General features: G+C 41.0%; 1 protein-coding gene across 1 annotated transcript in view; it reads right to left on the reverse strand.

The window, feature by feature from the left end:
* Positions 1-3,022: 3,022 nt before the first annotated feature.
* MRPS9 (mitochondrial ribosomal protein S9) overlaps positions 3,023-19,299 on the reverse strand; it is a 138,872-nt gene continuing 122,595 nt past the window's right edge. Inside the window, exons 8-11 of the mRNA XM_068265285.1 lie at positions 18,166-18,334; positions 11,478-11,586; positions 9,591-9,760; positions 3,023-3,182 (exon numbers count right to left, since the gene is read on the reverse strand). Coding sequence (XP_068121386.1) covers positions 3,091-3,182; positions 9,591-9,760; positions 11,478-11,586; positions 18,166-18,334 — 540 coding nt within the window. The 3' untranslated portion in view covers positions 3,023-3,090. The remainder of the gene's footprint in view (positions 3,183-9,590; positions 9,761-11,477; positions 11,587-18,165; positions 18,335-19,299) is intronic.

Raw genomic sequence — 19,299 nt, forward strand, 5'->3', positions numbered from 1 at the left:
GAGTTTTTTTCATGCATTTCTTACCACTTTTTTCCCAATGACACAATGACTTCATCCAAGCCACGAGGATGTAGATATAAGATTTTTAACAGAAGCAGTGCTGTGGACGATCGGGCGCACTCCAAGCATGCTCCTGTCACAGCCTGCTTCTGAACTAATTGGTGAAAGGGATCCAGTGTTCACTTAAGCCAATTAGCCCAGCCTCCCCCCCCCCCCCCCCCATTGAAGGAATGATCACTGCTGTAGCCAATAGCATTGATCATTCCTCCCACCCCATGTAAATCTATACTGAAAAAATCCTGTAAAGAAGAGCATGACTCACCTTCCTGGATCTAGCAGCGATCATGCTGCAGGATCCTCTGTTCACAGATCTGCAGTCAGCCCCGTACTGCCGCATACACCAGGTCCCGGCTTGATGACGTCATCAAGACGGGACCCAATGTACAGAGGGAGGCTGTGGAAGGAACATGGGTAAGTTCTAATCTTCCATATATGCCATACGAGCACCTTGAGCTGCAGGTGAGCTTTTTTTTTACCAGCTAAGCTGCTCTTATAGTAGCATAGCACCTGTTCGTGTGCAGAAAGAATTCAGCTAAAATCACTGATACACATATACTTTATTGTTGATTAGGGTGTAATTTCAATAAAATGTAAGTACACATGGGCAAGGTTCACACTGCCCAATCGTTGCATACCCTGTAAATACAGGATCACAATGCAACACAGGGGAAAGGTTGTATCATGCATTACATATTTCTTTCTCATTCACTCAAAACTAAAACATAGTTGTCAGTTTTAAGGTAAAATTCTGTAAATGGACCATAACCAGAGTGCCTGAAAGGTTATGCAATTGTAGTGGCATGCATGCACCCATGATAAAAACCTTATATTTTTACTAAAACCAGAACAGAAAGAAAAAATCTAACTATACTTAAAGGGGAACTGAAGAGAGAGGTATATGGAGGCTGTCATGTTTATTTCCTTTTAGACAATACCAGTTGCCTGGCAGCCCTGCTGATCCTCTGCCTCTAATACTATTAGCCATAGCCCCTGAACAAGCATGCAGCAGATCAGGTGTTTCAGTGGTTCAGACTTATAAGTCTGATCTGACAAGACTAGCTGCATGCTTGTTTCTGGTTTTAATCAGATACTACTGCAGAGAAATAGACCAGCAGGGCTGCCAGGCAACTGGTATTGATTAAAAGGAAATAAACATGACAGCCTCCATATAGCTCTCTCTTCAGTTCCCCTTTAAAGAGACACTGAAGCGAAAAAAAATATATGATATATTGAATTGGTTGTGTACTATGAATAATTACTAGAAGATTAGCAGCAAAGAAAATATTCTCATACTTTTATTTTCAGGTATATAGTTTTTTTCTAACATTGCATTATTCTATAATATGTGCAAATTACACAACACTCAGCATTTAAAATGATTCTTTCAGAGCAGTCTGTGAAGTAATGACCTCTCCTCTAGCAGAGGAAAAGTAAATAGTCCAGGAACAGTTGATATAATAAAAGTCAGATAAAAGCCCTCTCCATGACTAACTTAGTCGGAGAGCTTAATGGCTTGTTTGCATAGAGATAACTGGAGTTTCTCAACTCTTCCTGTACTGGAAACAATTAGGGCCTTTTTCCACTAGCCTGCGATTTGCTTCTGATCGCAAATCGCAAGGTACATTAAACTAATGGAAACTGCAGCAGCATTTTCCATTAGTGCGATCCGATTATTATGCGATTTTGGTCAAAGCGCAATAGTCGTCCTGCCGCGTTTTGTATGCGATTGAGCTGGACTATAATGAATATAGTAGCTCAATCGCAATCGCATGGTGGAAATTGAAACGCGATTGCGGTCGCAATCGCATTTCATAGTGGAAAAGAGCCCTTAGACTGATGTATCTGATCTTAATGTTTTATTTCTTAGCTGTACTACACATACAAATCATAATATCATAATTTTTTTTTCGCTTCAGTGTCTCTTTAAATGCATCCTGGTCTGACAACTCAGTTGTAATTACCAGGAAACCTACACTCCAACTTTGATTGGTCACGGACTGGCCAATTTTCGAACTTCCATGTAGCATAGGGACTTACTTACACAATCGGTTTACAGTATTAAAAATATAATGACCATTGTACTGCATTGACGTGGTAAAATTAGTGGATTGGTGGGGAAGTTGAGATTGAAATATTTGGACAGAAACAACATGGCCTCAATTCATTAAGCTTTATCAAACACTTAACCGAACTTACCTCATGGGTAAAATCTCATTTTGAATTCACTAGAATGTTACAAATTTATTGAATGTTTTATCGATAAAACGTTCAATAAATCTATAACACCGTAGTGAATTCAAAATGAGATTTTACCCATAAGATAAATTATCAAATTAGTGAATTGAGGCCCTTGTTCCTAATTTTGGTTCTGTACATTGCCACAATGGGCTTGATTCACTAAGCTGCGCTGCTACAGCATGAGTGTAGAGTGTTATAATGGCCTGAGCACGCTATGCAGCCATAGCGTGCGCAGTGAAATTTCGCTGTGCTTAGATATTGTAAAGGGCGCTCTTGTTACTCTTAACGAGTGCTCCACTAAACTCCGCCCGGAGCCCAGTAGCTTCAAAGTACGAGATTCCTGCACTTTGATTGGCCCTGTACTCGTACTGTGGCCACGACGTCCACCTGATCCCTTCCAGGCAGCAGTGGCGACACCCGCAAAGCTGGTCTGTCGCCGCAGTACACAGAAATTGCTACTGGTCATGTGCAGAATGCTCCCAGCAACAGCACAACTACGGAGGCGCAGCTCGAGGCCGCGCATGCTGCTGGCCGGAGGGGATCAGGAGGACATCATGGCCACAGTACAAGTCCAGGGGGCTGGAAGCAGTCCCAGGTAAGTTAAAAAAATGTTTTTATTTCACTTAAGCTTCCCTTTAAGCCTTTGTCTAATTTTAGAATGAGCAGATGTTTTCTGTATGTACAGTGCTCCCCTTTTAAAACGACACAGAAATCAGTACAATACTGTCTTATAATACATTTTTTATTAGAAAAAAAAAATCACATATAATACAATAAGCGTTTGAAAATTGGTTAACGTTTCTTCCATGTAAATTTCCTTCGAGCACCTTCCTGGCCAGGCTTTTTCCGTTCCCGATTGCGTGGATCTACAGTGAGGAGTCCAGCTGAAAGACACACACCAATATATTAAGTTAAATCAAATCCAGGGAGCAAAAATATTCATGCTACAAGAAATCTGTGGAGGAAAAAAGGTTCAGATGTCTTTCATGATCAGCGCCTTCATTTACATGCAATTCTTATGCAGGTGTACTCACTTACTGAACTCTACATCCTGGGAAATTTCATCTAACGTAGATCTTCATCTTCTAGTGCGGGCAGCCCCCGGGCGTTCCCATTCATTAAGTCTCCGTGTCAATGATAGCCGGCATCAATGAGATGCCGCGATCATTGTAACAGAACGAAGTAACACGTCCACGCATTACTTCCTGTTTACGTACTTATAGTACACTAATAGGAAATAATCTTGTGGCCAAATAGTAAAATTACACCAAAATACATTTATTTTAATAAAAAGACCCACACTTACAATTAAAATCAACACCTTCCCTCCCACACTATTCCATAGTACCCAAATGTTTTTTGTTTTTCTGCTAAAAAATGTAATTAAAAAAAATACAGTTACCTTAGGGACTGAACTATTTTAATATGTATGTCAAGAGGGTATTTTATTGTTATTTTTTAATTTATGGGCTTGCAATTAGTGATGGGACGCAAATCTGAAAAAAAATGCACCTTTATTTCCAAATAAAATATGGGCACCATACATTGTACTAGGCAAATATTTTAAATGTTGTAATAACCGGGACAAATGGGCAAATAAAATGTGTGGGTTTTATCCACAGTACAACGTTTTATTTTAGAACTACAATGGACGAAAACTGACAAATAATGAATTTTTTTCTCCATTTTTTTTCTTATTATTCTCATTTAAATGCATTTAAAATAAAATAATTCTAAGCATAACGTACCTCCCAAATACAGCCTTATTGGTGGCAAAAAAAACACACCAAGATATAGATAATTTTGTTGTGATTAGTAGTGATTAAATTGACAAAAGAAAGGGAGGAGCGCTGAAAGGTGACAATTGCTCTGGTTCTAAAGGGGAAAAACCCCTCAGTGGTCACGTGTACTACATCTACCATGTGGTACAGATGTGGTACACATGCTAGATGGCACTTGACTGAGGTCAAGTGCCGAGAATTCAATGTGTGTTCTGAGACCCCTGGACTTTTAGCAACAACTAAGCCTGACCCCTCCTCTCTCTGCTTGCCAGAAGCCGCTCCATTGTTCAGTAGTACCATTGTCCCTCCTCCACCAAAACAGAAATGTTGCTCAGCTGTATGTAGTTGTGGGGCACATCTCTACACCACACATGCACTTCAGTGTTGCCGGAAGGATTAACATTGAGTGTGCAGTTGCTCTTAGTGGTGCTGCGGGTAACCCATTAGATTGTGAGCCTCTAATTAACTATAAGTTATACAATTTGATCATGGTAGGCTGTACATTTTAGTGTAATATGTCCTGGTGTAATTTATACTTTAATGCACTACTAGCAGCAAAAAATGAGCAAAGGTTTCACGTGCATGATCATGCACACTGTGCATCAGAAAATGTGTATTTTAACATGGTTTATAGTGTGAATAAAGCCTTAGAGATTCTATTGGGGAAGTCCAATAGCGAATAATCTGTGCACAAAATTATTTACTGAAGCGAACACCCTCCTTTGTTATACCAGGTTGAGTGCTAGTTGTGTAATGTTGTCCAGTTTCTGGAGCTCTGCACATCCATGCAGATAAATCATTCGGGTACAGCCTCTGTATGAAAGCGCTGCCATGTCTCCCACTGTACAAATTGAACATAAGTATACCTGTGGCTAGCTGCATTAATTGCTTCAATCTGTATTCAAAATCTGTTAGATTAGAATGAGTAAATAATTGCATCTGTTTTGCATTCAAGGCACGTATTTAGCCCCAGAGGGGCTCTGCATGCCTATGTTGGTGTTCATTTCAGGTGCAGCCTTGTGCGCTGTCATTTGTCTGCCTGCTTGATGAAATGTGTATACCATTTCTGATCAGCAGCACAAGGAAAAAGTATGTTTTTAATGTTAGGTCTTCCCCGTGAGGGTCCGTCATTGCCGTGTGGAAGACCAATAGGGAATAATCTGTGCACAAATTATTTACTGAAGCTAACACCCTCCTTTGTTATACCAGTTTGAGTGCTAGTTGTGTAATGTTGTCCAGTTTCTGGAGCTCTGCACGTCCATGCAGATAAATCACTCGGGTACAGCCTCTGTATGAAAGCGCTGCCATATCTCCTGATGTACACTTAGAGATTCAAAGGTGACTGCACATTAAAGGTTCACTATGATGGAAAACTACAAAAAAATTAAACTACTGTACATACACATGCAAGATGATGCATATTTATCCCTGACCTCCCCTCCTTCCCCCTCCCAATGTTTCGGTGATTGTCAGTTTACTCTATTTCTCTCTATATTGCACAACATGCACCTTCATTTTTTTTTTCCCAGTGTAGCTCTCACTTAAATACAGTGGCAGATATATAAATAAAAATCATGGGGCCCAAAACAAAATTTTGATCCCCCCCAACTAGAAGAAAATTATAAGGTATCTTTGTGTCCCGGTACCTTTGGCACAGCTTCACTAAATGAAGCAACATCAACATCCCATTAAACTTGACTCGGCTAATTGGGACTTGTAGACCCAGTACAGGTACAGGTACAGGTTGTTTATGCATTCAAAGGACAACTGTAGTGATAAGAATATGAAGGCTGTCATATTTATTACCTTTTAAAGAGTAACCGTTAGGCATAAAATACTAAATTAATTCTCTACTGCAGGCTATTAAATTGATACAAAGGATGCTAACCAGGCAATTCAAAAGTTTGAAATCAACCTTACTTTTTTCCAAATGAGCTTTTCTCTCCCCATGCCCCCAGGCTCTAACAGCGTACACAGACGCAAAAGAGAAGTGACATGCATGCTGGATCAGCCTGATTGGCTGAAGCCTCTGTCACTCACCTCTCTGCGCTGCGATTGGCCTCCTGGTCTCCCCTTCACTGTGGTGGATCCAGCTGCTGTTAGAGCACAGGGAGGGAGGGCCAGAGGCCATCTCTTGTCACTGTCCTCTGCCCCCCTCCTCCAGTAGCATGTCCGTTCCTTCTCCGCCCGCCTGCTGCATCTGCCGCCACATTCCCCCTCTTTCCTACACTGATCAATGGGAAAGGATAAAGGCTGCGCACACAGACTCACGTAATAAAGGTTCTAGGCACTGCAGTTCCCGTCTATAGTCTCTGCACTACTGCCGGCGGTAGTGCGGTAATTATCTACTTACATATGTGGGGGGTTTTTTTTGGGGGGGGGGGAATATTTTTGCTAATAGTTTCTCTTTAAACAATACCTGTTGCCTCGCAGCCCTGCTGGACTATTTGGCTGCAGCAGGTCAGCAGTGTCTGAATCCCACACACAATCACAATCTTGACAGATCTGACAAAGTCAGAAACACCTGATCTGCTGCATGCTTGTTCAGGGTCTTTGGCTGAAGGTATTAGGGCACAGATAAAGCATGATAGCCAGGCAACTGGTATTGCTTAAAAGGAAAGAAATATGGCAGCCCCCCATCCCTCTCACTTCACTTGTCATTTAAAGCACACCTGTAACAAAAAAACAAAACAAAAACAAAAAACAGCCCCTAGATCCTAATGAGGCGTCCCATGTCCTCTGTAACCTTGGGGATCCAATGCTGGCTCCTCAAAAACAGTGCACTGCGCAGGTGCAACAATATTAACCTACTGTGATTCAGCACAGGCGCAGTAGTGGCCTTCCGATGAGCTTGTAAAAAGTTGTAGTTTTACCAAAATAAAAATGGTAAAAACAATTGCATCAGTGTATTTCCTTCTCACAGACTGCAGCTTCCTGCTCACTTCACATCTGTCTGAACCACTTCCAAAGAAGTCACATTGGCAAACAAGGGGCGGTATAGCTCTATAAAGTGAAGCTCTGTCTCCCTGCTGACCCAAGTCAGGAAGCATAATTTGGGATTTGCATGCATGTGGGATTTCCTTGTGTAAGAGCGGTTGCAGCTCACTGTGCAGATGTGACATACTTGCACAGGCGCAGTACACAGCCGCGCTCATGCATGAAGAGGAGGCCATGACATAATAAGCCCTTTCATCTCGCCTAGGGTACCCTTTAATGATGAATAGAAAAGCATCCATTGTATGCGGAAAAATAAAAATCTCACTTGTGGGGTTGGCAATCCCTGTGCAAGTACATGGAGGGCTACTTCTGCAGGTCAACATTCCACAGTCTACCTACAGCTCAAGGAAAAAGGGCAGCTCAGTGTGAAACACGTTTTGGACAGTGAAGAAAACCGGGTTGCAAGACGGATAAAAGATGCTATCTATGCCAAACTGGATAAAACATGACTTCGTCCCAATGTTTGTCTACATATTTTGTAGACAATGGACTGGTAATCCAGAGCATTGTTCTCTCTACATACTCTGTCCACTGAGTGACATCACCGCTATCACTCTACCCAGTCATATCACCTGTGGGATCGGAAACCAATTGCCGACAGCAGACACGCCTCATAAGTGTGTACAAGGCCTCAAACAATTAATATTTACATAATGGATTCAATCAGCTAGACATCTGGCTGAATTAAAAGATCACCAGTATTTATAAAATTCCTAAAATCTCCTTTACCCAGTAAAACTGAAGTCACTCTGTAGACATAATGAAACCTCTTCAGGGACAGAAAAAGGTGTCCACTCAAAGTATCGTAATTTTTAGTTGAATATACTAGACCTGGTTAAATGTTATCTTCACATAGAAAAAGTTTTATTTATTGCTGCTTCTCTCCTTGTTAGAGACATTTAAACACTTCCTCTTAGAGCAGAAAGTTTTACCAGGCAACAGTAGAATCCAGTAAAAGAGATTTTTACCTCTTTCAAAATTATGGCTTGATTCATGAACTGCCTTGCTAGGCGCAGTTCACCAGAACTACCGATGACAGCCCACATTGGTTAATTCTCACAACCCCCTAGCGAGTGTTGCTAGCATAATGTGTGTTGAACCATGTGATACCGTAATGCTTGCATTAGTTAATGTGGGTTGTGATAATTAGGCAGCGTGTGTTAAACAGTCATCGGTAGTGATGGTTAAATAGGCATAAGGCCCTATGTATTCATTGAAATAGACATTTTTCCTGGAGCTGAGCTTAAAACTCCCAAGTATTTCCCTGTTAAAAAAGTGCTCCTGGGGAGCGATGGCTAAGCAGGAAAGGGAAATATCCTGACATCAAGGTCAACTAAGATCTAAATACTTTTTGTAAACTCATATTTAGTTCTATAGCAGATTGCCTAACCTTAGTAACACTTGCTACGTCATTTTCCTGACATTTACACTGGATGGTCGCTCCTCGGGCTGACCTCCCGTGCTTATATGTGGAACTTAGTGTGACCAAGCGTCCAGGAGGATGAGAAACGGCCATTGCTCGCCTTCATTCAGTGCCCGCTACCCCACCTCCACTGCACCAGGCTGCCATGAACACCAACACTCATGGCTATTACTATGAGCGATTCCAATGTAAGGCTACGTTTCCACTGTAGCGTAACATTTTCGCCTGCAAAAAATCGTATAAGATTTTTCTGATTGGTGAAAATTCGCATGTAAATTTGTACGCGTTTTTATGCGAATTTTCGTACGCGAAAATTCGCATTGGTTACATATGCATAATCTGCCTAGTAACAGCTTAGTCATGACTGCTGACAACTTCCTGTAACCATGGATCTAATGTGAATTTTTGGGCAAGTAACGCGAAAATGCGCACTGCCTATACAAAGCATTGTATGCGAATCGTACGCGATGTCCGAAAAAATGATACAGGACCTCAGATTTTTTCACACGGACGAAAATTCGCATAGAGTGGAAACGGCTGCATTGACTAACATTAGTTTTAAAATCTATGCGAATTTTCTGAGCAGAAAAACTGACACAAAACGCACAAGTGGAAACCTAGCCTAAGGCTGCCTTTGAAGATGCAATAAATCACTGTCGCATATGGAGGGATTGGTACACGTTTTTCTTTCTCTCCCTCTTCCTATGAAGTTTACCTCCCGTGCTTATATATACCTCGTACTCTGTACTTTCTTATTGGCAATCACCAATGGTACTCCCAATAAACCTTTTTTTCCCCAAAGAACCCCATCTAGCACACTAGCGCTTTTATACACTTTCTCAACAAAATTTGTTCTTTTTTAGTTTGTTAGTATTTTTGTTTTTATGTTTAGCGGTTTTCTGTGTTCAAGAAAATGATAAAAAGGCTTATAAGAGGGAACTGCTCCCTTTCTCAGCCCAAGTATTGTACTTGCCACTTAGATTTTGCAGTTGTTGTACAAAAAAACACAACTAAGTATTACTTGTGCTGTTTATATGTTTCAATAGGTTTTGTTTTTTTAGAGGTTGTAATAAAAAGTAGTGTCTCCCCACCTTGTCTCATGGCCTCCACTTGATACTCTGAGACAAAGCTGAGCAGTGCCCGGGAGATGGCAAGGCGAATAGCTCCAACTTGTGACGCTCTTCCTCCTCCAGAAACTGTGCACTCGGTATCGTACGTCAGGAGCTTGCCTACAAACTGGAATGGGAACATAAGCTGCTCCCTAATGAAAAAAAGCAAACCATACAATTAATATACATTTTAAAAAATGAAATCTTAGTAAAGCAAGCACACCTATAAATCCTTTTTTTCCTCAGCATCTACTCACACTAAAAGGGTAAACTGTCAAAAACATGTTAAGTCTGCCAAATATCTGACCATTTCATGTCATATCATATGACTTCCAAATGTCCACAAGGAATTAAGGAGCTGCAAAATAATAAGTGTATGCTTGCCAAGTTCTAAAAACACAAAAGACAGCAAAGCTTGCCATAAGCATGTGTGGCCAGGCAGCATGTCACTCCTGTCAAGAGTGCATTGCTCGATTAGCACCTCCTGACAGAGCAGATTACTGACACACCATTACCTTTCTGAGCATACTTCCATTTCTCGCTGGGGTTTGGAGTTGTCTGACTGACATTAGGAAGATAGCAAGTGTAATTAAAAAAATAAAATAATGTTTTATACAGCATGCTCTATTTACATGTACACCAATTTAGCAGTACACAAATATTCTAAATGGTGCACGTTTCAAGACAGATTTATGAGCCTCTTTCACACAGCTAAGGAAACTACAAAGGCATGGACAGAAGATTTTGTGTGAACAAAGATACAAGGCATTTCCTCTTTTTTTTCAATAGGGGGTGCTGGAGAAACACCCAGTCAACAGAAGTACAGCAGCTGGATGCGTTTAAAAGTATGAAGAAAAAAAAAGAAAGAAAAACAAACAAGTCTGCTTTCCATAGAAGACTTAACGGTCACCATAAATTCATCTTTCTCCATTACCTGCTGATTTGCCATAGGAATACTGTAGTTCTAAAAATGTTTTGTGCAGGTTGAGATCACAGTTTTACTTCAGATCTGAGACTGATGAAGCAACAGGCAAACAATTTGTAGAATGTGTTACTCTGGACTCCACAAAAGCTTTAGAATTGGAAATGACAATACTATTGCCTGGTACAACGGCTAGCAATTTCCTGTAAGATCGACAGGTCAAATCGATCATTTCAAACAGGTTCGATCAGATTTCCAATCTGTTTTCCGATTACTTCTATACAATGGCCTCAATTCACTAAGCTTATCTCCTGTCTTTAATAACTCTTCTAGAGTTGTTACCATGGTGATAAGGCATGTAGTATTCAGGAAACATTTTACCTCAGGCAAACCTAAAGTTAACTCTTCTGTCTTTAAGTTAACTCTTCAATCCTTAAAATAACTCCAGAGTTAAAGACAGGCTGTTCATTAACTGCGTGTGAAAATAACTACAGATGAGGTAACTTAACTACAGAGGAGGTAAATTAACTACAGAGGAGGTAAATTAACTACAGAGGAGGTAAATTAACTACAGAAGAGGTAATGTAAGGAATGAAGAGATAAGATAACTCTCTTACTGTGTGGAGGTAAGCTTTCTCTTGCCTTATTATCTCCAGCATGATCTTAGTGAATTGAGGCCAATATCAATCAGAAAGTTATTGGACCTGTCGGAAATCGATTCGACCCATCGATCTGACAGGAAATTGCATGGTGTGTACAAGGCATAAAGAGGTAACATTTCACAAAAAGATAGCAGATATATTTATTTTAACAATAGGTGGTACACTTAGTCTCTGAGGACTGATACACACACACAAAAAAAAGATAAAAGCTAAGCATAGAAGGCAATAAAAGAGCTGTGAATGAGGTTTTATCCTGGGGTTGTGCATTGGTAACTGCTATTTTACCTGTCTTGCAGTACTGAGAAATAGTCCACATAATCATTTCCATTTATGATTATGTTTCCTTTTCCATTGTCTTTAAGCACAACTGATGCCGCTGAGGTTTTTCTACGGCCTAAAAAAAAATAAAAGCATTGCATTAAGGTTGTGAAACCAGAACATACAAGCAAAACAGTGTGGCTTTTCTGAAAAGCATCAGCCCTGAGCTAAATGAACTCTAACATGCAGGAGGTAAAGCAAACCTGATACTGCCATCAGAATTGTAACAGAGACCGGAGGCCGCACTTTTCAACATGGATGAACAGAGGATCTGGCATCAAAATCTTGTAACATCTTTACGGGACATGAGCATGTGAACTGAGACTGCCTGGAAGGAACATGGATTAGGATTTCCCAAGGTTCTCTGGGATTTATTAAAATGTAGTGGTGCATGTTGCAGTACACTTGCCCTAAGACACGATTTACCGACCTGAGGAAGCGGGTTGACTCCTGTGAAATGCGTGTATGGGTTCATTTTTTTTACATAAATGAACTACCTATTTTTAACTCAAAACCATGAGTCCTCCTTTAGGTAAGTTCTTCTTACTTTTCAAACTGTTTTTAAGTGATATTTTTGGGGCACCTCCCTCCAATATTATGTTATGACCCCCTACGGGGTTGTTTATCAGTTTGGGACGCTAACGGTCTCACCCTTTAGTGACCCAAACTACACTTTTTCTGGGGAGCAACCGGTTTCAAGACTGTCATTCGTAAAAGTGTTACCGTATACATCAAACCTAAAGCTTATACACCATGGTTGCCGTTCTGGATTTATGATTACCGGGGGCTCCTGGTCTCTCCTGTGCTTTCTTCCTCTTTCTGGAAAATCCAAAGTTTTTTTTTAGAATTGCAACCTTCACCATGGTCCTGCATGATTCAGATGGTTGCATAATTTTCCCAATTTCAGAAAAGTTTAATATATCGGAGCCAGTTTTGAAGGTTCCCTTAGTTTACTGCCAGTTTATTACTGCTGTCTGTGTCCACATTGATCTCACTTCCTGCGTTTTCTAACACTCATTAGGTCAAAGAGTAAGAAGTTGATTGTTCACCACACAGATTGTCAGCTTGATGAAAGTCAAAGCCTAGCAATTGTTTTTTGTGCTAGTATGTTTTAAAAATCTTTTAGAGCAAAGAATACTGAGTTTCATACCACTTTAACCACTTAAGTACCAGAAGTCGCTGCCTTCTTAAAGTGGAAGTGAACTCAGAACTCCTCTCTGCTCTAAAAGATACACAACAGCATAATAACTTTTAACCAAAAATATTTTTTTCATCATTTTATCTTCATTTTATATCAGCTTTAGTTACAGCTGATATAAATCCTACAATAACTCTGCACAGTTTCTACCTTCTGATTCATAAAAAAAGACACATTGTTAGCAGCCTGTGCTTTCAAATGGGCTTATCTGCCATAGGCAGTCATGTGACACGGGGGGAGGGGGGGAGAGAGAGATCAAATTACAACTAGTGATTAGACACAAATGAGGGGGAATTAAACAGGCTAAACTCTTTAAATACATACAGGGGGCATTTCTGTTATGTTTTCCTTGTGTCCAGTGCAAGAGTTCAGGCCCACTTTAAAGATCAGAGACCGCTGGTCCAGAAATTGACGAATCAACGCAAATATCCGCCGCTACCGACATCCACACCGCACACACAGAGCCTCAGGCCACCCATTCTGCCATCTCTATGATGGCAGAGCTCGGTGAGCCGGTCAGGAGCCACTTTCATTGGCTCCTGACCGGCTCACAGGCTCTGCTGTCATAGAGACGGCAGGGCGAGTGAGCTGCGAGGTGGAAACAGCGACGAGATCGGCGGGAGCGAAGAAAGCGGCAAGAATGTGCGGCGGCAGTGATGTGAAATCTATGCCCTGGCAGGTTTTACAGCATCAAAACAGGACGATCGTTTCAATCACCGCTGTGGTTAAGGATATCTGCAATAAAGCTGCCAGGGTCTTTCTATCTATAAACTGAGAATGCTTAATCATGTACTTAATAGTTTTATTGCAGAGTATGCAGCAGTGAAAGCTGCTTGTGAGCGCAGCAGCCTGCTTCACTGACACCCATTTTCTCCCAGTTGAAGAGCAGTCTTGCTCCTACTGATTTGTATATGGATGCATGTGCATCCTAATACAAGTGAATGGGAGCTAGATTGTGATCCTTCCAGGTGGAAGCTGCTGTTACTGCATCACGCCACCTTACTCCAAAGAGACATTTGCCATTTCATGCTCTGCAATAAAACCAGTTCTTATTTATTTTTACCCAAACCGTGCAAGATTTAGCAGTTAAGTATAGTTTTAGTAGTCACAGTTTATGGATGGAAAAACCTGGCAGTCATATTGCTGATAGAGTTCAGCACCTCTATCCAGTAAACATTTTACTTGATCTTCTGCCCGTCTTCCTTACCAGTACACCATCAATAGCACAAAAGACATTACAAAAAAGCCCCCAAATAACATAACTTTTATGGAAAAGTTGCATAGGTGTTGCTGCTCCTTCTGCCATAATAATAAGTAAGCCTTCTGTGGAAAATTTAAGGACACTAACCTGAAAGGAGAAAGCCCAATGCCCACCCTCCCATGAAGACCCCTGCTTGTCCCTTTGTCTCTGCACTTCAGGTCTCTTCTACCATTGCGTGTCTTCATTGTGTTCAGAAAGAAACTGTCTTCAGTACCATCTTTCATGTCACTTCCAGTTATGGTATTGGTAAGCGTCAATCAGAGCCACTCCTCTTACTGCCCATAGTGAAGCTTAGCAGAATTGGCAGAATATCTTGGAAGAAACATGTGGAGGGGCACTGGAGAGAGGAGACCTGAGGAGGAAATACACGGAGGTCCAGGGACCAGTGGGAGTCTATTACTGGGGAGGTGGACATGTCTTTCTTTGGAAAAGTTGATCTTTAGTCTAAGCCCAAAGCTCTGCTTTAAATCTTGGCAATCATGCAGCAGAATATTTGAATCAAGAATACATGTATTATTTTAATTTATAGCATCAGGTCTGAGCAGTAACTGGGGACTTTTCATGCAGTATAGACAGTCAACATAACATAGCACTTATAAAAAAATATATCACAGCATAAAGTACTCTTCTGCTTCAGGCACAGAAGGCAAAATGAAATGAAACGTGTCCCAGAAAAGAAGAAGAAACCTGGACTTCATAGGTATACAAGCAAAAAGGGCGCCTGGAAATTTGTTCAGTGGAAATAGCCATCAGTAGAATATCGGTAACTTTACCAATATTCTACTTTTTTTTTGCAGTGCTTATTTACTATAGCTACCGTATATACTCGCATATAAGCCACGGTACCAACTTTTCCCTCAGAAACCAGGAAAAAGTGATTGACTTGCGTATAAGCCCCCACCCCAGTATAGCTCTCTCCACAGTAGCCAGATGTGCCCCCAGTACAAGTCAGCCCCCCTTCCCATAGCCAGATGTTCCCCAAGGATGATACAGCTGTCTCAAAATGCCACTAGATGGAATCATAGATATGCGACACAGTGATTTCCACACAGTAAGAATCCCCAAACATTGCGCCGCTGACACAGTGCTGGCACACTCTGCTCCACAAGCCAGGGGACACAGGTAGACTTGAGTAGTGCACTGTGCACACCATGTTGCTGGGCATGGACACAGCAGGGAGCCAGCTGGCAAGAGCAGGATTACTAGTGTGCGATCCTTAAGCTCCTCTGCCAGTAACAAAACCTGCTTCACCATTTGTTCTGCTCCACTGACTCGCATATAAGCCGAGGGGGTAACTTTTCAGCACATTTTTTTTTGTGCTGAAAAATTAGGCTTATACGTGAGTATATAAGGTAAACCTAACCCTACTCACACAGAACCCTCCTTCCTAACCCTAATCCCCCCTCCAATGCCCTAATCACAACCTCCCTCCCCCGATGCTCTAACCTTAAAAAACAAAAACACAGATGCCTAATCTTAAGAGACTCCACACCAATGCCTACCCTAAAGGCTCATACACACATCAGACCATAGTCTTTGAAAAATGAAAGATCACAGATCAATTTTACCCCCTTCCATGTTGTATGAGAGCCATACTTACACAGTCTATTCTATTGAGCTGAACTCCCCATCAGACAGAAATCTTTGCAAGATGCTGCACACAAAGATGCTGTACACATTCAAAAGATCAGTATCTGCAAAAGATCTGTTCCTGCAAAAGATCCGTTCCTGCCAAATGCATTCATAGTCTATGATATCTGCAGATCATCATACACACCTTGTTTAACAGACATTCATCTGCAGATCAGATCCACCAGGATGAATTTTCAGATCTGCAGATGACTGTCTGATCTGCAGATGAATGTCAGTTAAACAAGGTGTGTATGATGATCTGCAGATCTCATAGACTATGAATGCAATTTGCAGGAACGGATCTTTGGCAGGAACAGATCTTTTGTAGACACTGATCTTTTGTGTCTGTACAGCATCTTTGTGTGCAGCATCTTGCAAAGATTTTTTTTCTGATGGGGAGTTCAGCTCCATAGAAAAGACTGTGTAGGCATGGCTCTCATACTACATGGAAGGGGATAATATTGGTCTGTGATCTTTCATTTTCTAAAGACTATGGTCTGATGTGTGTATGTGGCCTAAGACTAGAGATGATCAATGGGATGCAAATAGTTTGTGGAGCTGGAGTTACAAATAGCGGGTGCAAGCCCCTACTACTTGTACCAGCCCATTATTTTTGCCTATAGCCAAAATGACTATGGGCGCCTATGGCAGTGCCAAGACTTTCTCCCAGCATACCTACAACTGCAGTTGAAAATAACTTATAGTTCCAAACATACAAACTGCATGTCAAAATGATCAATGGTTCCAAACACATAAGCCATGGAAAGCTTGTTTTTTCTGTAAGTTGGCCACACCTCTCCTACCCCTGTATAGGTAATGTTACGGATGGTTCCAGGGATCGTTTGCAAGCACATCAGTAACCCTGGAACATACAGTTGTTTTGACTTGCAGTTTTTATTCCACAAATCCTAGGGTCAGCTATTTATGAACTTGATACTTGTTCTGATTCTCAGGCTTACTTTACCACTTTGCATCCAGACCTTGTTTCCCCTTATGGACCAGAACAGTTTTGACTTTTAGCTATATCCCTATTTAATCAACAATAACGTTATCCCTACTTATGACACCTAAAAGATATATACAGTATATTGTTTTTTTTTCAAGACAAACTAGGCTTTCATTGGGAAGTATTTTCCACAAGCCCCTCATCCTTATCACCAATACTCAGCCCAATTACCTAATTTACTAATGAATATGACTTTGTAAGATAATCCCTGTAAGAGCAAGAACACAATGGAAAAGTTGCACAGCCTGTTATCTGTGCATTGCATCACATACAATGAATGTGAAGCATACAATGAAAAGTATACTTAATTTCACTGTTAATGTGTGCGTTCTGTGTTAACGCATTGCATGTGAAAAAGAGAAGATTGCACATGTCAATGAAGATTTCCTTTATTGTTGGACATATCCAAAACATCCAGGGCAAACATCGGGTAGCTGACATGTTTCGGACTAACTGTCCTTAATTATAAGCTATGATTAAGGACAGTTAGTCCGAAACATGTCAGCTACCTGGTGTTTACCCTGGATGTTTTGGATATGTCCAACAATAAAGGAAATCTTCATTGACATGTGCGGACCCTCTCTTTTTCACCTGTGATTTCTGGATTTGCTGACCAGGTCCTGCACTGTTGTGGAGTTTGGTGGGATGCAGCGGTGTTCACTCTACACTAAATTAACGCATTGCATGCAGTGCCTTGGGATGTTGCACGCCGTTAGATCACGCTGGTCACACTGTGAGCATCGCATACGTTTTGCATTGCGACTTTCTTTGTTACAATGCACCTGTTCTGTTGCTAGGCCATGCCCTACTGTGAACGTAACCGTAGTGCGAGTTGCTCCATTTAGAGCAGGGGTCCCCAACCTGTGGTCCGCAGCCCACTGCTGGTCCGTGGGACGTTTGCAGTTGGGCCGCGGGACAGTCCGCTTGAATGCTTCAATGTTAAGTATAGGAAAGTGGAAAATCTCTCTGAAAAACGGTAGAACAGAGCGATTTTCCAAGCATTTTTGTTACAGAAGCTGTTCAGTTCCAGCTCTACTGTAACAAAAAATAAAAAACGCTGCACCAAATGCTCCAAAAATCACCAGGCATGATTAGAAAATCGCCAAGCACATGCCTAGAATCGCTCTGAAAACTCACTTCAAAAAGCGCAGAGCGTTTACGATTACGCTAGCGCTTTTTGGTGTGCACTGGCCCTTACATGCAAATCACCTTCATCAGGGAAAGAGAAGTGGAGGCTATCAATCAATGAACAATTCGCACAGATTTTCAAGGGATCCTATTTGACAACTGTCTTCTGGGTGGAGCCAATTAGAAATGTGATTCTCACAGCCATGCAGGAGGACGGAGGGTGCTCATACAGTAATTTCTGCATGAAGATTCATGATATAATGAAAGGAATTTCTAATAAGAATAGACTGCATTTTAGCTCGCCAACATGGAAGCCAGTAGTGTCCTAGTTCTGTGACTGGAGTTACACTTTACATAAAAGAAATAAGAGTCAGAGCTGCTGATTCTCACAAAACTAGAGAAACAAGTGACAAAGTCTTGGAAGAATTACCTTCGGCTGTGCTGAATGCTCTGCCATGCTCATCATACTGCAGTGGGTTAACAATCTGTTTCTTGCTCTGAATTTCCAGCTTCCTGCTGTATTTGTACACATACTCCTCCTCAACGCTGCTGTGTGGCAGGCTTACCAAGCGTTCCATCGTTTGTATAAAATAGTGGTACTGCAGGCAAACAAAAACTCATTAGGAGGTGTCAGTGTAATTGCTATAGTCCTAGGCTTGAGCTTGGCAGAGCAGGCCTCTCATTGACATTCCCTGTCAGACTGACACTTTGGCATATGGATGTTCATTTTCAAACAGTGTGAGACAATACATTTCTATGCTCCACAAAATCCCCCAGACCTATTTTGCAGACAACAATGAATCAAAGCAGTTTTAAGCTACTCCTTTGTAATTGAAGGGATCTTGTCACAAACCGCTGCAAATTATATGAGCCTTCAAGAATTTCTCTCCACTTGCCAGCTGATTAAATTTGCATTTTCTTTTGGCACTTCTTACAGATGGTGTTTAAGAAGGCTTCCCACCTTTAAGACCTTACTAGATTTACTAAGTCTTTACAAAGGAACTATATTACTTTGTCTTAAAATTGACTATTCACTATGAATAGCTCTAAATATGGATTATGTATTTAATTCCAGTATTTCCATTGTATGCTAGAATATCTCTCACCATACCTCAAATGGGCACAATCTAAATACAATCAGATAATGTATATTAACAGCAATCGGAAAATTGGATATTTACAGCAAAAATACACAAAAGTCAGTCAAAACATTAACCACTTCGCGTCCCTGGTGTTTTCCCTCTAAAAATCTTGAGCAGTTTTCTATATTTCACACTCCTCCCATTCATAAGCCAATAACTTTATCAATACTTATCACACATAAATGATCTATACCTTGTTTTTTGGCCACCAATTAGGCTTTCTTTGGGTGGTACTTTTTGCTAAGAATTATTTATTTTGTATGCATTGTAAAGGGAATAAAGAGAACAAAAATGAAAAAAGTCGTTATTTTTCAGTTTTCAGACCTTACAGTTTGAAAATAAAAAGTGTTACCGTAGATAAAACCCACGCATTGTATTTGCCCATGTGTCCTGTTTATTTCAACATTCAAATTATATTCCTA

Source organism: Hyperolius riggenbachi, chromosome 2 (genome assembly GCF_040937935.1).
Source record: "Hyperolius riggenbachi isolate aHypRig1 chromosome 2, aHypRig1.pri, whole genome shotgun sequence".
Lineage (NCBI taxonomy): Eukaryota > Metazoa > Chordata > Amphibia > Anura > Hyperoliidae > Hyperolius > Hyperolius riggenbachi.